The sequence below is a fragment of the Sminthopsis crassicaudata genome, chromosome 2 (genome assembly GCF_048593235.1).
Source record: "Sminthopsis crassicaudata isolate SCR6 chromosome 2, ASM4859323v1, whole genome shotgun sequence".
Taxonomy (NCBI): domain Eukaryota; kingdom Metazoa; phylum Chordata; class Mammalia; order Dasyuromorphia; family Dasyuridae; genus Sminthopsis; species Sminthopsis crassicaudata.
In genome coordinates, this window is record NC_133618.1 from 336,971,870 (window position 1) to 336,988,486 (window position 16,617).

The 16,617-nt window shown below is 35.3% G+C and overlaps 1 protein-coding gene across 2 annotated transcripts in view; it reads right to left on the minus strand.

The window, feature by feature from the left end:
* The window catches only part of DCAF5 (DDB1 and CUL4 associated factor 5), a 141,827-nt gene that overhangs the window by 87,856 nt on the left and 37,354 nt on the right, over positions 1-16,617 (minus strand). For both annotated transcript variants that reach the window (XM_074290471.1, XM_074290472.1), the window contains 4 exons: positions 12,800-12,943; positions 11,830-11,866; positions 10,555-10,694; positions 8,546-8,675 (listed from right to left, as the gene is read on the minus strand). In XM_074290471.1, coding sequence (XP_074146572.1) covers positions 8,546-8,675; positions 10,555-10,694; positions 11,830-11,866; positions 12,800-12,943 — 451 coding nt within the window. The remainder of the gene's footprint in view (positions 1-8,545; positions 8,676-10,554; positions 10,695-11,829; positions 11,867-12,799; positions 12,944-16,617) is intronic.

A 16,617-nucleotide genomic window follows, 5' to 3' on the forward strand; every position in this document is an offset into this window, starting at 1 on the left:
TGCCTCAAACACTTACTACACATATGATCCTAGGAAAGTCACTTAGCTTTTTTTTTTTTTTTTTTTTTTGTCTTCTGTTTCCTTGTCTGTAAGATAGGGATAATAGTATCTATCTTTTGGGTTGTTTTAAGGATAAGATAATTTGTAAAGACCTGTGTAAACCAGATAGCACTATATAAATTCTACCTAATACCATGTTGCCTTAAGTTCAAACAAGTTAAATGTCTTATTCACTATCACAGAACTACTTAGCAGCAAGAGGGTAGATTTTTTTTTTGTACCTCAGTTTTCCTGATTTCAAGTTAAACAACTCTTTCCAAAATACTGTGTTGACTCCATAGGCTAAGGTGACATTCAAAACTGAAGTACTTTTTAGACCAACCATCTGGTGAGAATTATCAACTTATTTGCAGGAAATGCTATTCTAGCCCCTTTAACCTTGTAGTAGAGAAATGCTCAAAAATCTGTCCAGTGAAAAACAAGATTGTTTGTGATATATGTGAAAGCTATTATTCCACAGCTAGCTAATATTTTGGATTGTGCCTATTATTCTCTACTTAATGTTTTCTTTAACAAGTAGTTACTTTTTTTTTCCCACTTGGGAGAATTAGCCTATTGAAATGTTAATTATTGAGCCTGGAAATGTAATAAATTATGTTTGTGCTATGCCTTATTCCCTCAGGCTAATAGCATCCCTTTAAAGGAACTCCTAATGAAGATAATTATAAAAATACAAACCATTAAGAAATATCAAGGTAAGAACAATCTCCTAATCTGTAAATTAGCTAATGTCCATGTATTTACAATCTAAGTTCCAACTGGTTCAATAATGAACTGAAACCAGCTTTCTTTTTTTTTTTTTATTATTTTCTTTTTTTTTAATTAATTTTATAATTATACATTTTTGACAGTATATATGCGTGAGTAATTTTTTAATAACATTATCCCTTGTATTCATTTTTTCAGATTTTCCCCTCCCTCCCTCCCTCTATTCCCTCCCCTAGATGACAGGCAATCTTATACATTTTACATGTGTGAAACCAGCTTTCTAATTCAATTATGTTCATTCTTAGAGAAGTTCAAGAACTATGAAATACACTATGAGTTAAGAAAATATATACTTTTCTTCCCCATCTACCAATATAACCAGATTTCTAGAGGAATTCCACTACTGATGAAGACTCTTGAAGTCTTCTTCAGGGTTAACATGACTATTATGGAAATGTTTGCATGAACATACACATATAACTTATATTGAATGCCTTCTCAATGAGAAAGAATTTGAAACTCAAGAGTGTTAAAAATTATTTTTACATGTTTTAACTGGGGGAAAATAAGATACTAAATAAAAACTTTAAAAATGATGTACAGCAATAATAATAAAAAAAAAAAACAGTGTTAAACTCAGCATTTAGGATCATGTTTGAAGGATGGTAGACAGATGGAAAAGACAGGAAAGAAATCAAAGCAAGGCTAGAAAATAGCAAAGAGAATCTAGAATTAAATCTTTCTATAACTTCTAGCATTGTTTCACAAACCTAGAATGAGGACCAGAACCAAGATCTCCCTTATTTTACTGATACTATCCAAATCACCTACTTTTCTTCAAAAGAGGAGGGGAAAAAAAGCACACACAAAATATTAGCATATTAATGAATATAACAGGACCTAATTTACCACTTTTTTGCTTTGAATTCAGACTCTACTTCTAATTTTCCTACAGCTTCTCAATCTCTTTCATTATAGCTCATTTTCAAAATTTCAGATTCTTGTTTATTCTAGTCACTGTCATCCCATCTTTCAGGAACCATGGGCCCCAAGAACACATAGCACCTAGTTCTTTATAGTGTTCTTTGATTTTCAAGTACCTGGTATGAAGCACAAAAAAATTCTACACAAGTTTTCTGTTTCAGAACTGTTAAGATTCTGCAAAACTCTTTTGCGGACTTTTTCCTGTTTACCTTTGAGTCCTTATTATAAACAGGAGTGGACAAGACTTCCCTGTAGACCTATCAAGTTATAATGAACACTGTCTGAAGCCAAACACAGATTTTTATTTCACTTTTGAAGTTTCTGTTTTATATTTTCATGATGGGTTTGGAAACCTTGGGACTCCTTGCTATGTAAATACTACGTGGGTACCAACCCATTGTCATTTCTTGATCAGCGTTCCATGTGTACTCTCCTCCCCAGCTCCTACATTCTAGAAGAGTAGATAAGACTTGTAAAGTGAAAGCCCAAAGCAGAGGAAAGAACTACTATTATTCATATCACTAGCTTTGCCAAAAGAGGGCGCTCCATCTCTCTTGTGTGAAGCTGCCAGGAAGGTGACAAGGCTTACTTTCCACTGACAAATGAATGGGGGAAAAAAGAAAAGAAAGAAAAAAGAAACCCCAGGAAGCTACAATTTGGCTACCTCTTTTCCATTAATTTAAGATGGAATTTGTGGCAAAGTACTGCCAATTAATAGCTTTTAGTAGAAGCAGGAAAAAAAAAAGAAGCTACTTAATCCACCTCTATGGTAACTGCTTGTGTTTTTTTTTTTTAACCTACCCTACTACATAGTAACCTTCTTGAGAGAAGGAACCACATTTTATTTATTTTTATATCTCTCTCTCTGCCTCAGTATCCAGCAAAATGTCTTAATGATTTGCTAGGGGCAGCTGGGTGGTGCAGTAGATAGAGCACCAGCCCTGAAGTCAGGAGGACCCGAGTTCAAATCTGCTCTCAGACACTTAACACTTGCTAGCTGTGTGGCCCTGGGCAAGGCACTTAACCCCAGCCTCAGGGGGAAAAAAAAAAGGAAAAAAAAAGATTTGCTGACAAAAATAATGATGGCCCCCAACTATGTAACTCCCAGAATAACAAGGAAGCAGCCAGTCTTCTGATTAGTGCCCCTCTTTTAAAAGCAGAGAAATCACTAACATAAATGCATGTCGACTGACTGATTGAGAGGTAAATGGATGGCTTCATTAACAGATCCCAGAAAGTTACTCAGAACTCATCATCTGAGAAGGATTTTGTTTCTCAAATTGCTCTTTATTCAGGTCAGCAGTCCTTTTAATGTCTTTAATCACTATATCAAATCCAGATGAGACAAAAAAACCTATTTAAGGCCCAAATTATAAACAAGAACAAACAGACTAGGACTCAAATGAGACCTAGGGATCATTAAGAAGAAGAAGAAAGTTCCCTGAAATTCAAAAAGAGATACCCCCCTTTTTTTTTAATTAACCTTCCCTATTAACACTCCCACAACAGGAACATCACAAAAGTTTATATGGAAAGCCTTGTGTTATTTTGGTGTGCTTGTAGAGAGTATGGGAAAAAGATACTAACCAACAAGTCTATATAATTCATAAGAAGAAATAAAAAATGACCTTCCATATCCTATTGGGAATCACTTTTTTTCCCCCAACTCTCAGATGTCCCAAACACAATTTCACACATCAAATGAAATAGGGTTCAGAAGGAATAGAATGAGTTGCCCTCACTCTATTTCAAGTGAAGATGAACTCAGTCAAGGATTGAGGCTCTAAGTATCAAATCAGGGCTCTGGGAAGGTGAAAAGTCAAAAAGTCAAAAGTTTTATTTTCCTTCAAGTCTTAGAGGACATATCCTCAACACCAATCTATAAAGTCAAGAGTTCTACAGCCTACCCCTAAAACAACTGGAATATTTCTATTTCTTTTTAATAGCAATCTCTCATCATAGAATGCTCTATGGTACCACTTGCCCTCAAAGCTGCTATCCTTGAAGTAGCAAGATGACACAAGGGCACAATCTAAGACAGCAACAACACATTCAGTGGTGAAAAGTGAATATTCTTCAGATTTGGTTAAAGCAGCAACAGTGTTACAGAGCCTTTACAGGAAAAGAACAAAATTTCTTCAAAAAATTTAAGAAAAAGAGGGAACACAGAGGAGAAAGCCAAGAAGCAGTTAAACATAAGGTGAGTAAAAATGAGAAAGAACCAGTCAATAAATATTTATTAAGCATTTACTATGCACCAGGCACTGTGCTAAGGACTGAGGATACACAAGAAAGACAAAAGACAGTCCTTGTCTTCAAGTTTACAATCTATGGAGGAGACATCAGGCAAACAAATACAGCCAAAACAAGCTATATATAAAATACAGAGAAAATAATTAACAAGAGGAAAGGCACTAGAATTTAGAGGGTTTGAGAAAAGCTTCCTTTAGAAAATGGGATTTTAGTTGGGGCCTAAGAGAATTCAGAGAAGTTAGAAGTCTGAGCAGAGGAAAGAGAGCATTTTAGGCACGGGGGGGGGGGGGGGGGGGGGGAGACAGCCAAAATGCCCAGAGCTAAGATATGGAGTGCCTTATTCATGGAACAGCTAGGAGGCCAGTGTCAATGGATCAAAGATTACATGTTGGGAAGTAAGATATAATTCAGGAAGGCTAGCAGGGGACTGGGTAAGGAAGGACTTTGAATGCCAAACAAAGCATTTTGTGTTTCTGGAGGAAACATGGAGCCACTGCAGCTTGCTGAGTTAGGATGTATGTGACATGATTGAACCTCTACTTTAAGAAAATCACATGAATTGGAGGGGGGGAGATTTAAGGCATCCAGACCTACCAGCAGGCTATGACAATAATGAAGGCATGAAATAATGACAGTCTGTACTAGACTGATAGCAGTGCTAGAGAAAAGGGAGCATATACAAATATGTTGCAAAGGTGAGATCAACAGGAGGAGAACAAAGTCTAAGGAATTAGGAGGATGGTAATGCCTTCTACAGTAATAGGGAAGGCAGGATCATAAGAGGATTTAAGGGAAAAGATGAGTTATGTTTTGGACATAACTGAGTTTAAGATGTCTTGCTGGACACCCCATTTGAGACCCCTTTGGCTATAGCACAGGATCTGGAGGAGGATCTCTGTACAAAGTCAATGAAAACATGATAAAGGACTATGTAAAGAAGACAGGCCTACTCTGCTTCTGTTTTCTTTATCAAAAATAATGATTTTAATATTTGTAAGAGAAAAATTATTAAATGGGAACTGAATGCCATACATAAGTCAAGCTGTGGTAAGGGAGCACCTAGCTGCCCCCAATAATATTTCAAGTCTTCATCTGAAGACTTGATCTGTCATGGTCTTAAAAGAACTGGTCATTCTAATTGATTGATCTGAAACTCCCCAGGCTTGATCTTCCCTCCCTTTCTATTTACTCTCTTTTCCTTTGGATTATGTCCATATTGCATCCAGGTTCTTCATTTGTCTTCCCTCTGCAAGATGTCTCCCCAAGTCTCTGTCCTGGGTCCCCTTTAGACATTCTCTCCTCATTTTCATCTAAACTCAAGGTCTCAATGATCATTTCTCTGCCAATGACTCTTCTCATCTCTGGCCTCTCTGAATCTTTATCTTCCTTTAAGGATCAGCACAGATGATACTCCTCATGAAAAACATCTTTTGATTTCTGCAGCTATTAAATCCTGAATTTCCTCCCAGTAGAATGTAAGCTCCTTGAGGACAGGAACTATTAATTTTTATTTTTGTACTCTTAGCATTTAGCACATTTATTAAACAAGAGAAGATTAAGTAAAGGAAAATGATTGGACATTCAATTTCATTGGTGTAGAAAGTTCCTAGAATATCTTTTCTCAGCAAATATTAGTACCTTCTTTGCAACCTACAGTCTTAGAGAGTTACCTAGGTCTCTATAAGGTTAAGTGACTTGCTTAGGGTCACACAACCAGTATGTAACACAGGAAAGACGAAGTCAATTCTCTCTGGCTCTAATATAATATACTGTCTCTCTTAAGTACTTAATAAATAAATAAATAAATAATAAAAAAATTCTTGAATGTGATTTTTGATCACTGTTGGTAAACTCTGAGAAGCTGAAGCAAACTAGAGAGAAAAACAAGACTGATACGAAGCAAATTCTCCAGAAAAAAAAAAGGGGGGTGGGGGGTGAAAAGTAGTCTATAAGTCAAGTTTTTAGAAAGGGAAAGACATCCCTTGAGGCCACTATTTTACACAAATGTTAAGTTATGGCAGACTATTTTTCTTTCTCACAAGGTAATTAGAACAATAGATCAGGGAAACATAACAGATGTAGGACACCTAAATTTCATCAAAACATTTAATGAATTTTCTTATATTATTTTACAAATGAGGAAATGAGGCTCAGATTAGTCAAGAAGGGTCTGAACCTCAATTTTATCCCCTTTTTATAAGCTGCTTTTAGTCACAGTAATCAAGTTTCCTAAAGTAAACTCACATGTACATAAGTCTGATGAGTCATCTGCAAGCGTGTCTAAGATAATTCTTAACCTCTGAATCTATTTAAATACAGCTTAAACTCTTGAAGAATTCAGGACCGTTATGACTTTGGTTGCCAAAATCAGGCCTTCTCAACAGCCCTGAGAGATTGATATTAGTCTTAGATTTAGGAGGCACAACAAATAGCCTGGAGTGTATGGACCTGTTTTGTGACTATATTTATTTATTACAAAGGAGAGATTTTTTTTTTGGGGGGGGGCACATAGCATCAAGATAGAAGAAAAGGTGATACTTCAATTTAAAAAGAAGCAAAGGAAAGAACTGAAGAATCATTATTTTTAAAAATGAGAGACAAAGAACAGAAAAAAGTTCAAAATAGGACATAGATAAGGACAGAGTTGAAACTACCATATTGACTTTGAAAATATTTTTAAAAATTAAAACAAGCTATATGTAGTAAAGATTCAATATCATGCAGTCACTCTTTCTGTTCTTCATCTGGAAAAATGTATATTTGTGTTAAGTATATAACAATAAAAAAAATTTTAAAGAAAGAAATTAAATGGCCTGGTGAACTCTGCAAGAAAAAGTAGCATAAGCCCCCTAATTCCCATCTTTCCTAAGAAGTAGTTAAAAATTCTAGTCTCTTTTATTCCAAACAAAAGTTTTACAATAAACTTTCTACATAAATTATTAGCCTTCTCTATGGACCTACACAATGGATTACCCAAGACAATAAGCATTATACAAGGGAGGGACTAGTAAAAAGAGGAGTCAAAACATAATACTCTATAAGAAATCCATTGAGGATGATGAATGAATCATAATTTTCTCTTAGTGCTGGTGATAAGCTATTCAACTTAAATGACTAAATATTTCATTATAATTGCCAGTTGCTCATTTCATCCTTCTGAAACCAAAAGCTATGTATACATTTTGAGAGCTTGTGAGGGATTAGGTGAGGGAAATAAAGGGAGGGAGGGGAATACATAGCAAATAAAAGTAAAAAATAAAATAAAAAGCAAATAAAAACTTTTTATATGTTTGCTCATAAGAGTAATGATTACAAAGACTGAAATCAAAGGAGAGGATTTTACTTTATGAAAAAACAAACAAAACAAAACTCAAAACAAAACAGGGAAAAGGGGAGAAAGGGTGTTTTTGATAAAATCATTTAGCCTTGTTCTCTCAAGGTTGAAATGAGGTAACTTAGCACAGGGGCAGGTAAGTGGCTCAGTGGGTAGAACACTAGCCCTGAAGTTGGGAGGACCTGAGTTCAAATTTGGCCTCAGCCACTTACCACTTCTTGGCTGTGTGACCCTGGGCAAGTCACTTAACCCCAATTGCCTCAGCAAAAAATAAAATATAATATAATTAAAAAGTGCTTAGCACAGTGCCTGACACATAGCAGGAGTCATAAATGCTTATTGCCTTCTGCTTTCACCTTCAAGACACATCCAAGTAAAAAAATAGAATTTACAGAATTCAAGATTTAAAGTTGAAAAGGCCTTTGGAGATCAATTCATCCAGTTCCCTTAGGTATGGAAAAAAGGACAGGAAAACTAAGGGACCTGCCTCAAACACTGGCCCCATCAGCAGAGAAGACAGGAATCAAGTTCCAACTCCAAATTCATTGCTTTTTTTCACCACATCATGTTAATTCCCACAGACAAATAATCATTTTGATAGTATTGTCATTTTCATTTTAGAATTACAGAACTCAAATTAATAAGACAAATTTTTTTTTTTACCGTGCCAATCAAATTTCCTCAGAAGCATTAGATAAATTTACCAGATGACAAAAGGTATAGATGGATATTTACAAAATGCTGAAAACAATGAAATCATGTTTTTCTGAACTAAAATTTTTTACATTTCACCATTTAATCAAAGAAATTAGTTTATTTGGAAATACTCATTATAGCCATTTTCTTTGGTAAGAATTGGCATGTCAATAGAAAATATTCACAACAACAACATAAGTTTAGGACAGGCATTCTCTACATAATAGGAATGGCTACAACAGGTCCCCAGTGAGTCCTACCTAATACCATGGAGCACTGCATTAGAATGCATATGCTTATTTTAATAGGCCCATACTTACCATGATGGTGAAAACTGGTATATTTTAAGAAATAATTAAGAAAAAAAAGTGTGTTCTAAAACCCCTTTCATTCAAAACTGGTATGCAGAGATCTTGGCTACTGCTTTCTGGTTGAAGCTGATCATTTCATTCAAGAAAGTAGGCAGTTGGATAGTTCTCATGACTGGTAAAGGAAAGGAAAACAGCTTACCTCTGAGGTTTCCGAATATCCCAGAGACCTACTCCTTCCTTTGAGTTGGCTGTGGCTAATAACCTGGGCTCCACAGGGTTAAACATGACACTATGAAAGGCTGATGGATAGTTTGCCAGGCAGAAGGGCTCTGTAGAAAAAAAATTATTCAAGTTTATGTGCATTTTTGGGCTATACATGGGCAAATAAAAGTATGTGAGTGAAGTAACATATTACATACTCAACCTGAGACATTTTCAGAGTTGGACAGGCAAAACACTATGTCATGGAAGGTAAATTTTACCTCTGTAATAACCAGTGAATGTCCTGACCAGTGAAGTAATTTTTATTCCATCTGTGTCATGTAGTGGATAGAGCGCCTGGCCTAGAGTCTGTCTTCTTGAATTCAGATTTAGCCTGAGACACTTACTGTGCAAGTCACTTAACTTTGTTTGCCTCAGTTTTCACATTTATAAAATGAACTGGGGAAGGAAATTGGATAATAAAGGAAATATAGGATATTTCACCTGATGAGCTCAATTATGAAGAGAAGATAACTGGTCAGAGATCATAGAGAAGTGTCAAAAAATAGGGAGAATTAGTAAAAACAAACAAACAAAAAAAAAACAACAACATATCTCTAACTATTTACTGAACTAGATCTAGTCCAGAAGATATCTTAAAAACCAATATATCCAAACCACAACTCATTATTTTTTCCCTCTTCCAAACTTCCCTATTACTGTTGAGGGTACCATCATTGACCCCAGTCACCCAGGCTTGCATCCGAGGTGACATCCTTGACTACCCATTTTCTCTCACTCCTCATATCCAAACTGTTGTCAAGTTGTACTGATTTTTACCTTTGTAACATCTTTCATATTCACTCCTTTCACTTCCAGAGGAATGTCAGAACATTGCCATCGTTCTGATTCAAGCCCTTATCACTGAATTATTGCAACATTCTTCTAGCTGGTTCTCTGCCTCAAGTCTCTCTTTCCTCCAGTCCATTCAGCTGCCAAAGTGAACTTCCTGAAGCAAAGGTATGACTATGTCTTTCCATTTCCATTCCCATTCCCTCATTTAATAAATGTCAATGGCTCCCTATTACCTACAAGATCAAATAGGAAATTCTCTGTTCTGGATTCAAAACCCTTCATAACTTGGCCTTTTGTAACCTTCTTAATTTTCTTTCACCCTATTTCTCCCCATCCCCACACACTCTGATTCAGTGACAGGTCTCCTTGCTACTCCTAATTCATATCCTGACTACATGCATTTTCATGGGCTGTCCCCCATACCTGGAACTCTCTCTCTTTTCATTTCTACCTCCTGGCCTCCATGGAGGCCTACCTGAAATCTCACCTTCCACAAGAAGCCTTTCCTGATCCCACTTAATGCTACTGCCTTCCCTCTGTTCCTCATCTCCAGTTTATCTTGTGTATATTTCTTGTTTGTACCAGAGTTGTTTGCATTTTGTTTCCCCCATTAGAGTGCGAGTTCCTGAGGGCAAGGATTATATGCTACCTTTCTTTGTATCTTCCTGGTAAAAATAGTAGGTACTTTATAATACTTGCTGATTTACTGACATGCTAGCTTATATATGGCATTTATCTGGATATTTAGGAGGATGAGCAAAAAGAGTTAGGGGATGTCATTTCAAGCTGATTGTTTGAGCAAAAAGAGTTAGGGGATGTCAACTGATTGTTCCCCTAATATCTCACGGAGATATGTATGTATGTGTGTGTGTGTGTGTGTGTGTGTGTGTGTGTGTGTGTGTGTGCATATGCACATATCTATATATCTATGTCTATTAACTCAAGCATACTATTATATCTAGAACACTGAACTAAATTCCCAGTCATCATCTTGCCTCAGTATTGCCATGTGCACATACACACTAGTTATTTTTTTGTTTCCTCTCTATGTGGAAATCTTTTGTCTTTCTGCCCTTGACACTGTTCCCCTCTCTGAGGTCTACCAACTGACAAAACTAAAGGAACTAAAGAGTGTTTACCCAAGGTACTCACCTCCATGGGGAGACTCCCGGATGTCCCAGATGAGAACCCGCCCATCATCTGATGAGCTGGCAAAAACGTTATCATTCACAGGACTCACAGAAAGACCATAGACTGCATCTTCATGGGCAAATACATCCAAGGTCTCGCTGCTGAGAGACAGAGCAGAAGAAAGAGAGAGACACACACATACGCAGACTTCTACCCTTCTGGCATACATGTTTTATTTGTGAGGGAAGTTATCTAAATCTAGCAATTATGTGACAATTAATTGTGGCTTTTTTTTTCCTTTGGACTGTACCTATTATGTCATTAGTGAGTGATCTCCTCAAAAGGAAATTCTCTCTAATTGATTCAGATCTGAAACAGCAAATGGTCTTAAAGGGCTGTCTAAGGCACTGAGAGATGAAGATTTGCCCAAGGGTCACATAGACAGTATTAGTTTCCTTTTTTCTAAGAGGCATGTAATATGACAGTAAGATTCCCTTGGGAAGAGCTGAATGAACTGATGAAGTAAATTGAACTGGGAGAACAGTTTACACCACTATCTCAAGAATGCCAAGAACACCACTCAAAAACTCCAAAATGGTGATCAAGGATATAACCAATGCTACGTATGGCTGGTTCCTCTCAGAGAGGAAACAGACAAAAGGTGGAAAATGAGGCATACATTTTCAGCCCTAGACAATGTTTGATTTGTTTTGTCTGACTGTACTTATTTGTTCAACTGAGAGAAGGTATAGAATCACTGAGAAGTGGCAGTGATATTCTGCCAAAAAAAACTCTTCCCAATTTTTTTTTTGATTCTTGAAAATAGAGGATATGTTACAGTATTTTAAAACTTTTCCAATGTGCAATAATATCATTAATTTGACCTTTCTATTAATTTAGCAAAATTATTCAATAGATCAATCTGATTTTTACTTTTCTAAAATCCTATAAAACAAGTTATTTGGTTTCTAACATGGAGAAAAGACTTTGAAATTATCAAATCTGATTGTGATTGAAGGTTTAAAAAAAAAAAGAATATGATAGAACTTGATTTTACTTAGGCATCTTTCTTCACCTTTAGTTTTCTACTAAAAATAATTTTATGGTGACTCTGTTAAATCTTTTCTGTCAAAATAATATAAGGTCATAAAACTATAACACGTTCCTTCTTTGAAAAGGAATTTTGCAGCTTTAATTTTTTTTTTTTTTTAAGAGAGTATTATTTTGGCCAACAAGAAATCTGCCTCAGTGCTATAGAAGCAATCAATCACCTTCACACACAAACAACCTATTTACCTTTCAACATCATGGAGGATAACTTGTTCATCATTTCCTATAAGGAAGAAAAACAAATGGCTAATAACAAAAGTTTTCTCCATGCACATTTTAAGTTAGAAATTAATAAAAATTTCTTGTAAAAGTCATCTATTTTGAGCTTAAATAGAAGAGTCAACTGGAAAAATTTTTAAAAATAAATTTGGAGAAAGAATAGGAATGTTACAATATGTAAAAAAGGTCAACAGCAAATAAGGACGACAAAATAATGTTCTCAAAATACATAATCTAATGAGTTAATTTTAAAAATAAAAGGTTTCATCTGCAAAATAAGTTGGCTGAACTGTATCACTTATTTAGGGTCTCTTACAGTTCTTGTATTTTGAGATTTTAAATGTGCGAATATTAGATCCAAGTTTTTCTATTTGCAAATCCCATTTTACTAAAGCATTTTACTGAGCATTTTACTAAAAAAAAAAAAAAAATATATATATATATATATATATATATATATATATATATATATATATATATATATATATATATATATATATTTAATGAATCCTTTTTGTGTATAGGCCTATTCTGGAAGAGTTAACTTGGATATGAATAGACATATAATAAATAATTTCCCATTCTATAAGGGAGGTATGAGCAATAGCAGCCCAAAGAGGCAGAAGGCATAACAAGTATATGGCTCAAAAGTCATCCTAGTCTTAGCTCTAGTCATGGTCTCTAGCATTGGTAGCAACTAGGGAATAAGATTGAATCTGCTACTCTTAATTCACCAAAGAATGAGAAAGTCGGGTCAGGTTGGAAAACCATTTCTATTTGCCTCCTCTGATAAACACAAATTTGCAAAATAAAAGTATAATCTTTACTCAGGAGAAGTACTTTAAGCAGTCAGTAACTTCCTAACATGGTAACAAGAAATTAAAAAGGTCTTCACTTAACTGTCCCCTTCAGGACCCTGGCTTTCACTTCCTCTTACCTCCAGAAAACACTTTAGTGTTCCCACTATTGAAAGCCAGGCAGAAGATGTTAGAATGATGCTCTCCTTTCAACTGGACAGGTTTGACCCTGGAGTGGATGGCTTGTTCCATGTGCCACAGCAGAACCCTGCGGTCATCACCTCCTTGGAGAAAAAGACAAGGGTCTAGGGTTATGGTAAGAACATACATTGTGCAATTTGAACAGGATACTAAATTAGTTAGTTTAGAGATTCCTAGAAGGACGCATTTGTATACTTAGTTTCTTTTGGTAAAATACAGGGAGAGCAGAGGTAGAAATAGAACACTTTTTTAAACATCTACTTTCTCTAACCTTTCTAATTCAACAAATAACTGCAAAAAGCTCTTCTTCCCCATAACCTAGAAAAATGCTATCCAGCCTCTACTTTCTTCACTGGTTTTCCTCTGTCAAATTCTACTTATTTGTTGGGAAGATCAGCCTTTATCTTTTCCTTCTTTATTTGCATTTCACCACTGAGTAGGTCTAATGAAGGCTTAGGTTTGTCTTTTTTTTTTTTTTTTTTTTTTTTTTTTGATTCCCACTTATGTCCAACAACAAATTTATTTCAAGAGAATAGGGCAGATATGATTGAGTCTCTAAAATGTGATGCCCTATCCTGCAAAATATCTAAATCACACAGAATACAAATCTAGAATGAAGGGTAATGATATTAATTCCAATATGCTTCACATTTACTTAGACCTTTCTTCATAACAACCCTGTAGAGTATATATTCTAAATATTAACCTTATTTTATAAGAATGAAGTTCAAAGAGTTTAAATGACTTGCCTAATCCCACCACTACTAAGTATTACCCCTAACCCCTAATACCTAACACCCTGGAGTATCATTCCAGGTAGCATTTGGTCTTCCCACTGGACTGGCTGCCTACAAACCACAAAAGTAAAATTTCCACAAAAGAGCCCAGTCCTTGGAGTCAGGAGAGCCTGGCTCCTAATTTTTACCATTTGAAGTATCCTAGCAGTCTGCCTCTCTCAGTCTCTTATATGCTATCTAATGGGGACTATAATATGGGGATATTAATAGAACTTCCCTTATAATGGTATTGTAAAAACCAAAAGCACTCATATATGTGAAAAGCTACATATTAAAGTTATGTTTTGTCATTATTCCTTACTTTAAAACAAGTTGAAACTAAAAGTAAAAAGGGAAATCAGGAAAACTGATGAAGTAAAAGCCTAAGAGGCACTAAAGATTTTATAAAAGAGACCCCCTGCTGGAGATGAACAAACACAACTGAGAGCAGTTACTGTTTAAAATACCAAATCAAACCAAACAATGTTTGACAGAGGGAAGTTTTACAAAAACCTAATTCAACACGAAAGAAAATAACTTCCCACCCAAACTCCATTGCACTGACTGGCTTCACTTAGTCCCCTATTGCATCATCCTTCATGCTTAGTACCATTCACAAAGTGATTTGATTTTACAAAATGAGGCTCTCATAATCTCCTAGGACTATGTAAAATTAACTATCATAAATACCTACCATGTTGAAGACAGTCTAGGTCTAGAGTCAAATACTGAGGCAAAAGGCAGGGCCTATTTAAATGCTCAACAAATGCCTGTGAACCAAGTAACTATGTACCCTTTATTCTAGAAATACAACTGCTAGGCCTATCTATACACCAAAGAAATCAATAAGACAAGTAAAGCACTCTGTGTACAATAATATTTATAGCAGCTCTTTTTTTAGTGTCAAAGAACTGGAATCCATTATAGGAAATGAGAGTTTTGGTGAAACCTGAACAGAGTGGTAGGAACTGTGGAGGAAAGTTAGCAGATTCAGGAGAACAATTCCTTCTTCACATTCCCCTAGGAAAGGAAGCTCTACTCAATATGAAATTTTGGGTAGGATGCAATGAATATAATGCTCTGAAAAACACAAAAGTGTCACTGTCTGAAATGTGGTTACAAAGTTTTTCCATCCAAAAAAAAAAAAAGTTTTTCCATCAGATTCTTTAAAGCCCTGTACTACATCAGTAAAGAGCAATTCTCCATGCTGTATTGCATCAAATCCAGCAACAGAATGATTCTGCCCAAAAAACATTAACAAGTTAAAAAGGTCAAAAAAAATAGTAGGAGGAAGGTCAGGTATTTAAAATTGTACTGTCACCTTTAATTCATCTAGCAAATTTACAAATTTTTCAAATGATTGTTCTAGAGGGCAGCTAAGTGGGCACAATGGAAAGAACTGGGCCTGGTTCAGATGACCCAAATTCAAATTCAGCCTCAGACACTTCCTAGTTTGTGTGACTATGGATGAGTCACTTAAGCTTGTTTGCTTCTATTTCCTCATCTGTAAAATGAACTGGAGAAGGAAATGAAAAATCATGCCATTATCTTTGCTAAGAAAACCCCAAATGGGATAATAAAAAGCTAAAAATGACTAAAATTAATAATAACAACAATAAAAAACAAAATAAAACAAAACAAAACAGATTTAAGTCTCTAGTTACATAAAGGATAAATTGTTTTTCCCCATAGCATTCAATGCCAGTGAATACTAGAACCAAACAGATAGCCTAATTGTCTTTCTAGTTTTGACGTCGGTGCCAGAATATATATATCAACAGTAGGACTTTAGCAATATGGCCTCCCAGGGTGTCTCTAGGACCCTAGGTCTCTGGGTAGCTTATAAAGTAACAAGCTAAAGAGAGTATTATTAGGCAAAGCTAGGTCATTCCAAGATTTTCAGGACAATTCGGTTCACCTTTGACAATTTTTTTTTATTAATTTGTATCCTGAACATAGCAAACACCAAATAAAACAGGCATTTCCATATATGTAAAAGAATAGAAAAAGAATGCTATACAAGCAACTGTGCATCTTATTTACATCTTTTCTTTTTAAATATAAATTCATCATGTAATTTTCAAAGATGTATTACTTGTTGGTTTCTTTCTGGTCTCTATGCATTATAAAATATGTCTCAATGCCTTGCTATTCCTAGTTTTTCTTTTGGCTACACTTATTCCTTAGTGCCCTTCTGTTATCCACCTATTCCCCCAAATTGAAACAATCAAAAAGAAAAGAAAGTACTAGTTACAATTATGTGCAAACAAATTCTCACATTCTCATGTTTGAAAATGTATTTATCATTCCATATATTGAGTCAATCACCAATTCTTTCTGTCAGGAGATGGGCAGTATATTCCTGGAATCATGACTGGCCATTACACTAATCATTCTTTCAAAGTTGTTATTCTTTATTAAATAATAAATTGTTATAGTTCTGCTCATTAGTTCATCCAACTCTTCCCAGGTTTCACTAAACTTTTCCCAGGTTTTCACTTTCATCATTTCACATTAAATATCCTTCTTCTTTGCCACTAAAAAAAAGGGGCTGTTATAAATTGTACACTGAGCCCTTTCCTTCTCTTATTGATCTCTTTAGGACAGAAGCCTAGCAGCAGTATTGTTATATTAAAGGATATAAAGTCAGCCCCTTGGTTAATAAACATTTGTTGAATGCTTACTATGTGCCAGACTCTATGTCAAGCACTAAGGATTCAATGAAAAGCAAAAATGGTAGTCCCTCCCATAAAAAGCTTACTTTTTATTTTAAATACAATAGGCAAAACAAAAACAAAAAACCCAAAAAAAAACCTGGACATAGAAAATACCTATAGTTTAGTGGCTTTGGGGGAAGTTCCAAATTTTTTTCTAGAAGAATTCAACTCATGACATTGCCATTTCTCTATTACTGATTTGGAACTTTTTTTATATGATTGTTGATGGCTTGGATATCTTCCTTTGAAAACTGTTAGTTCCAG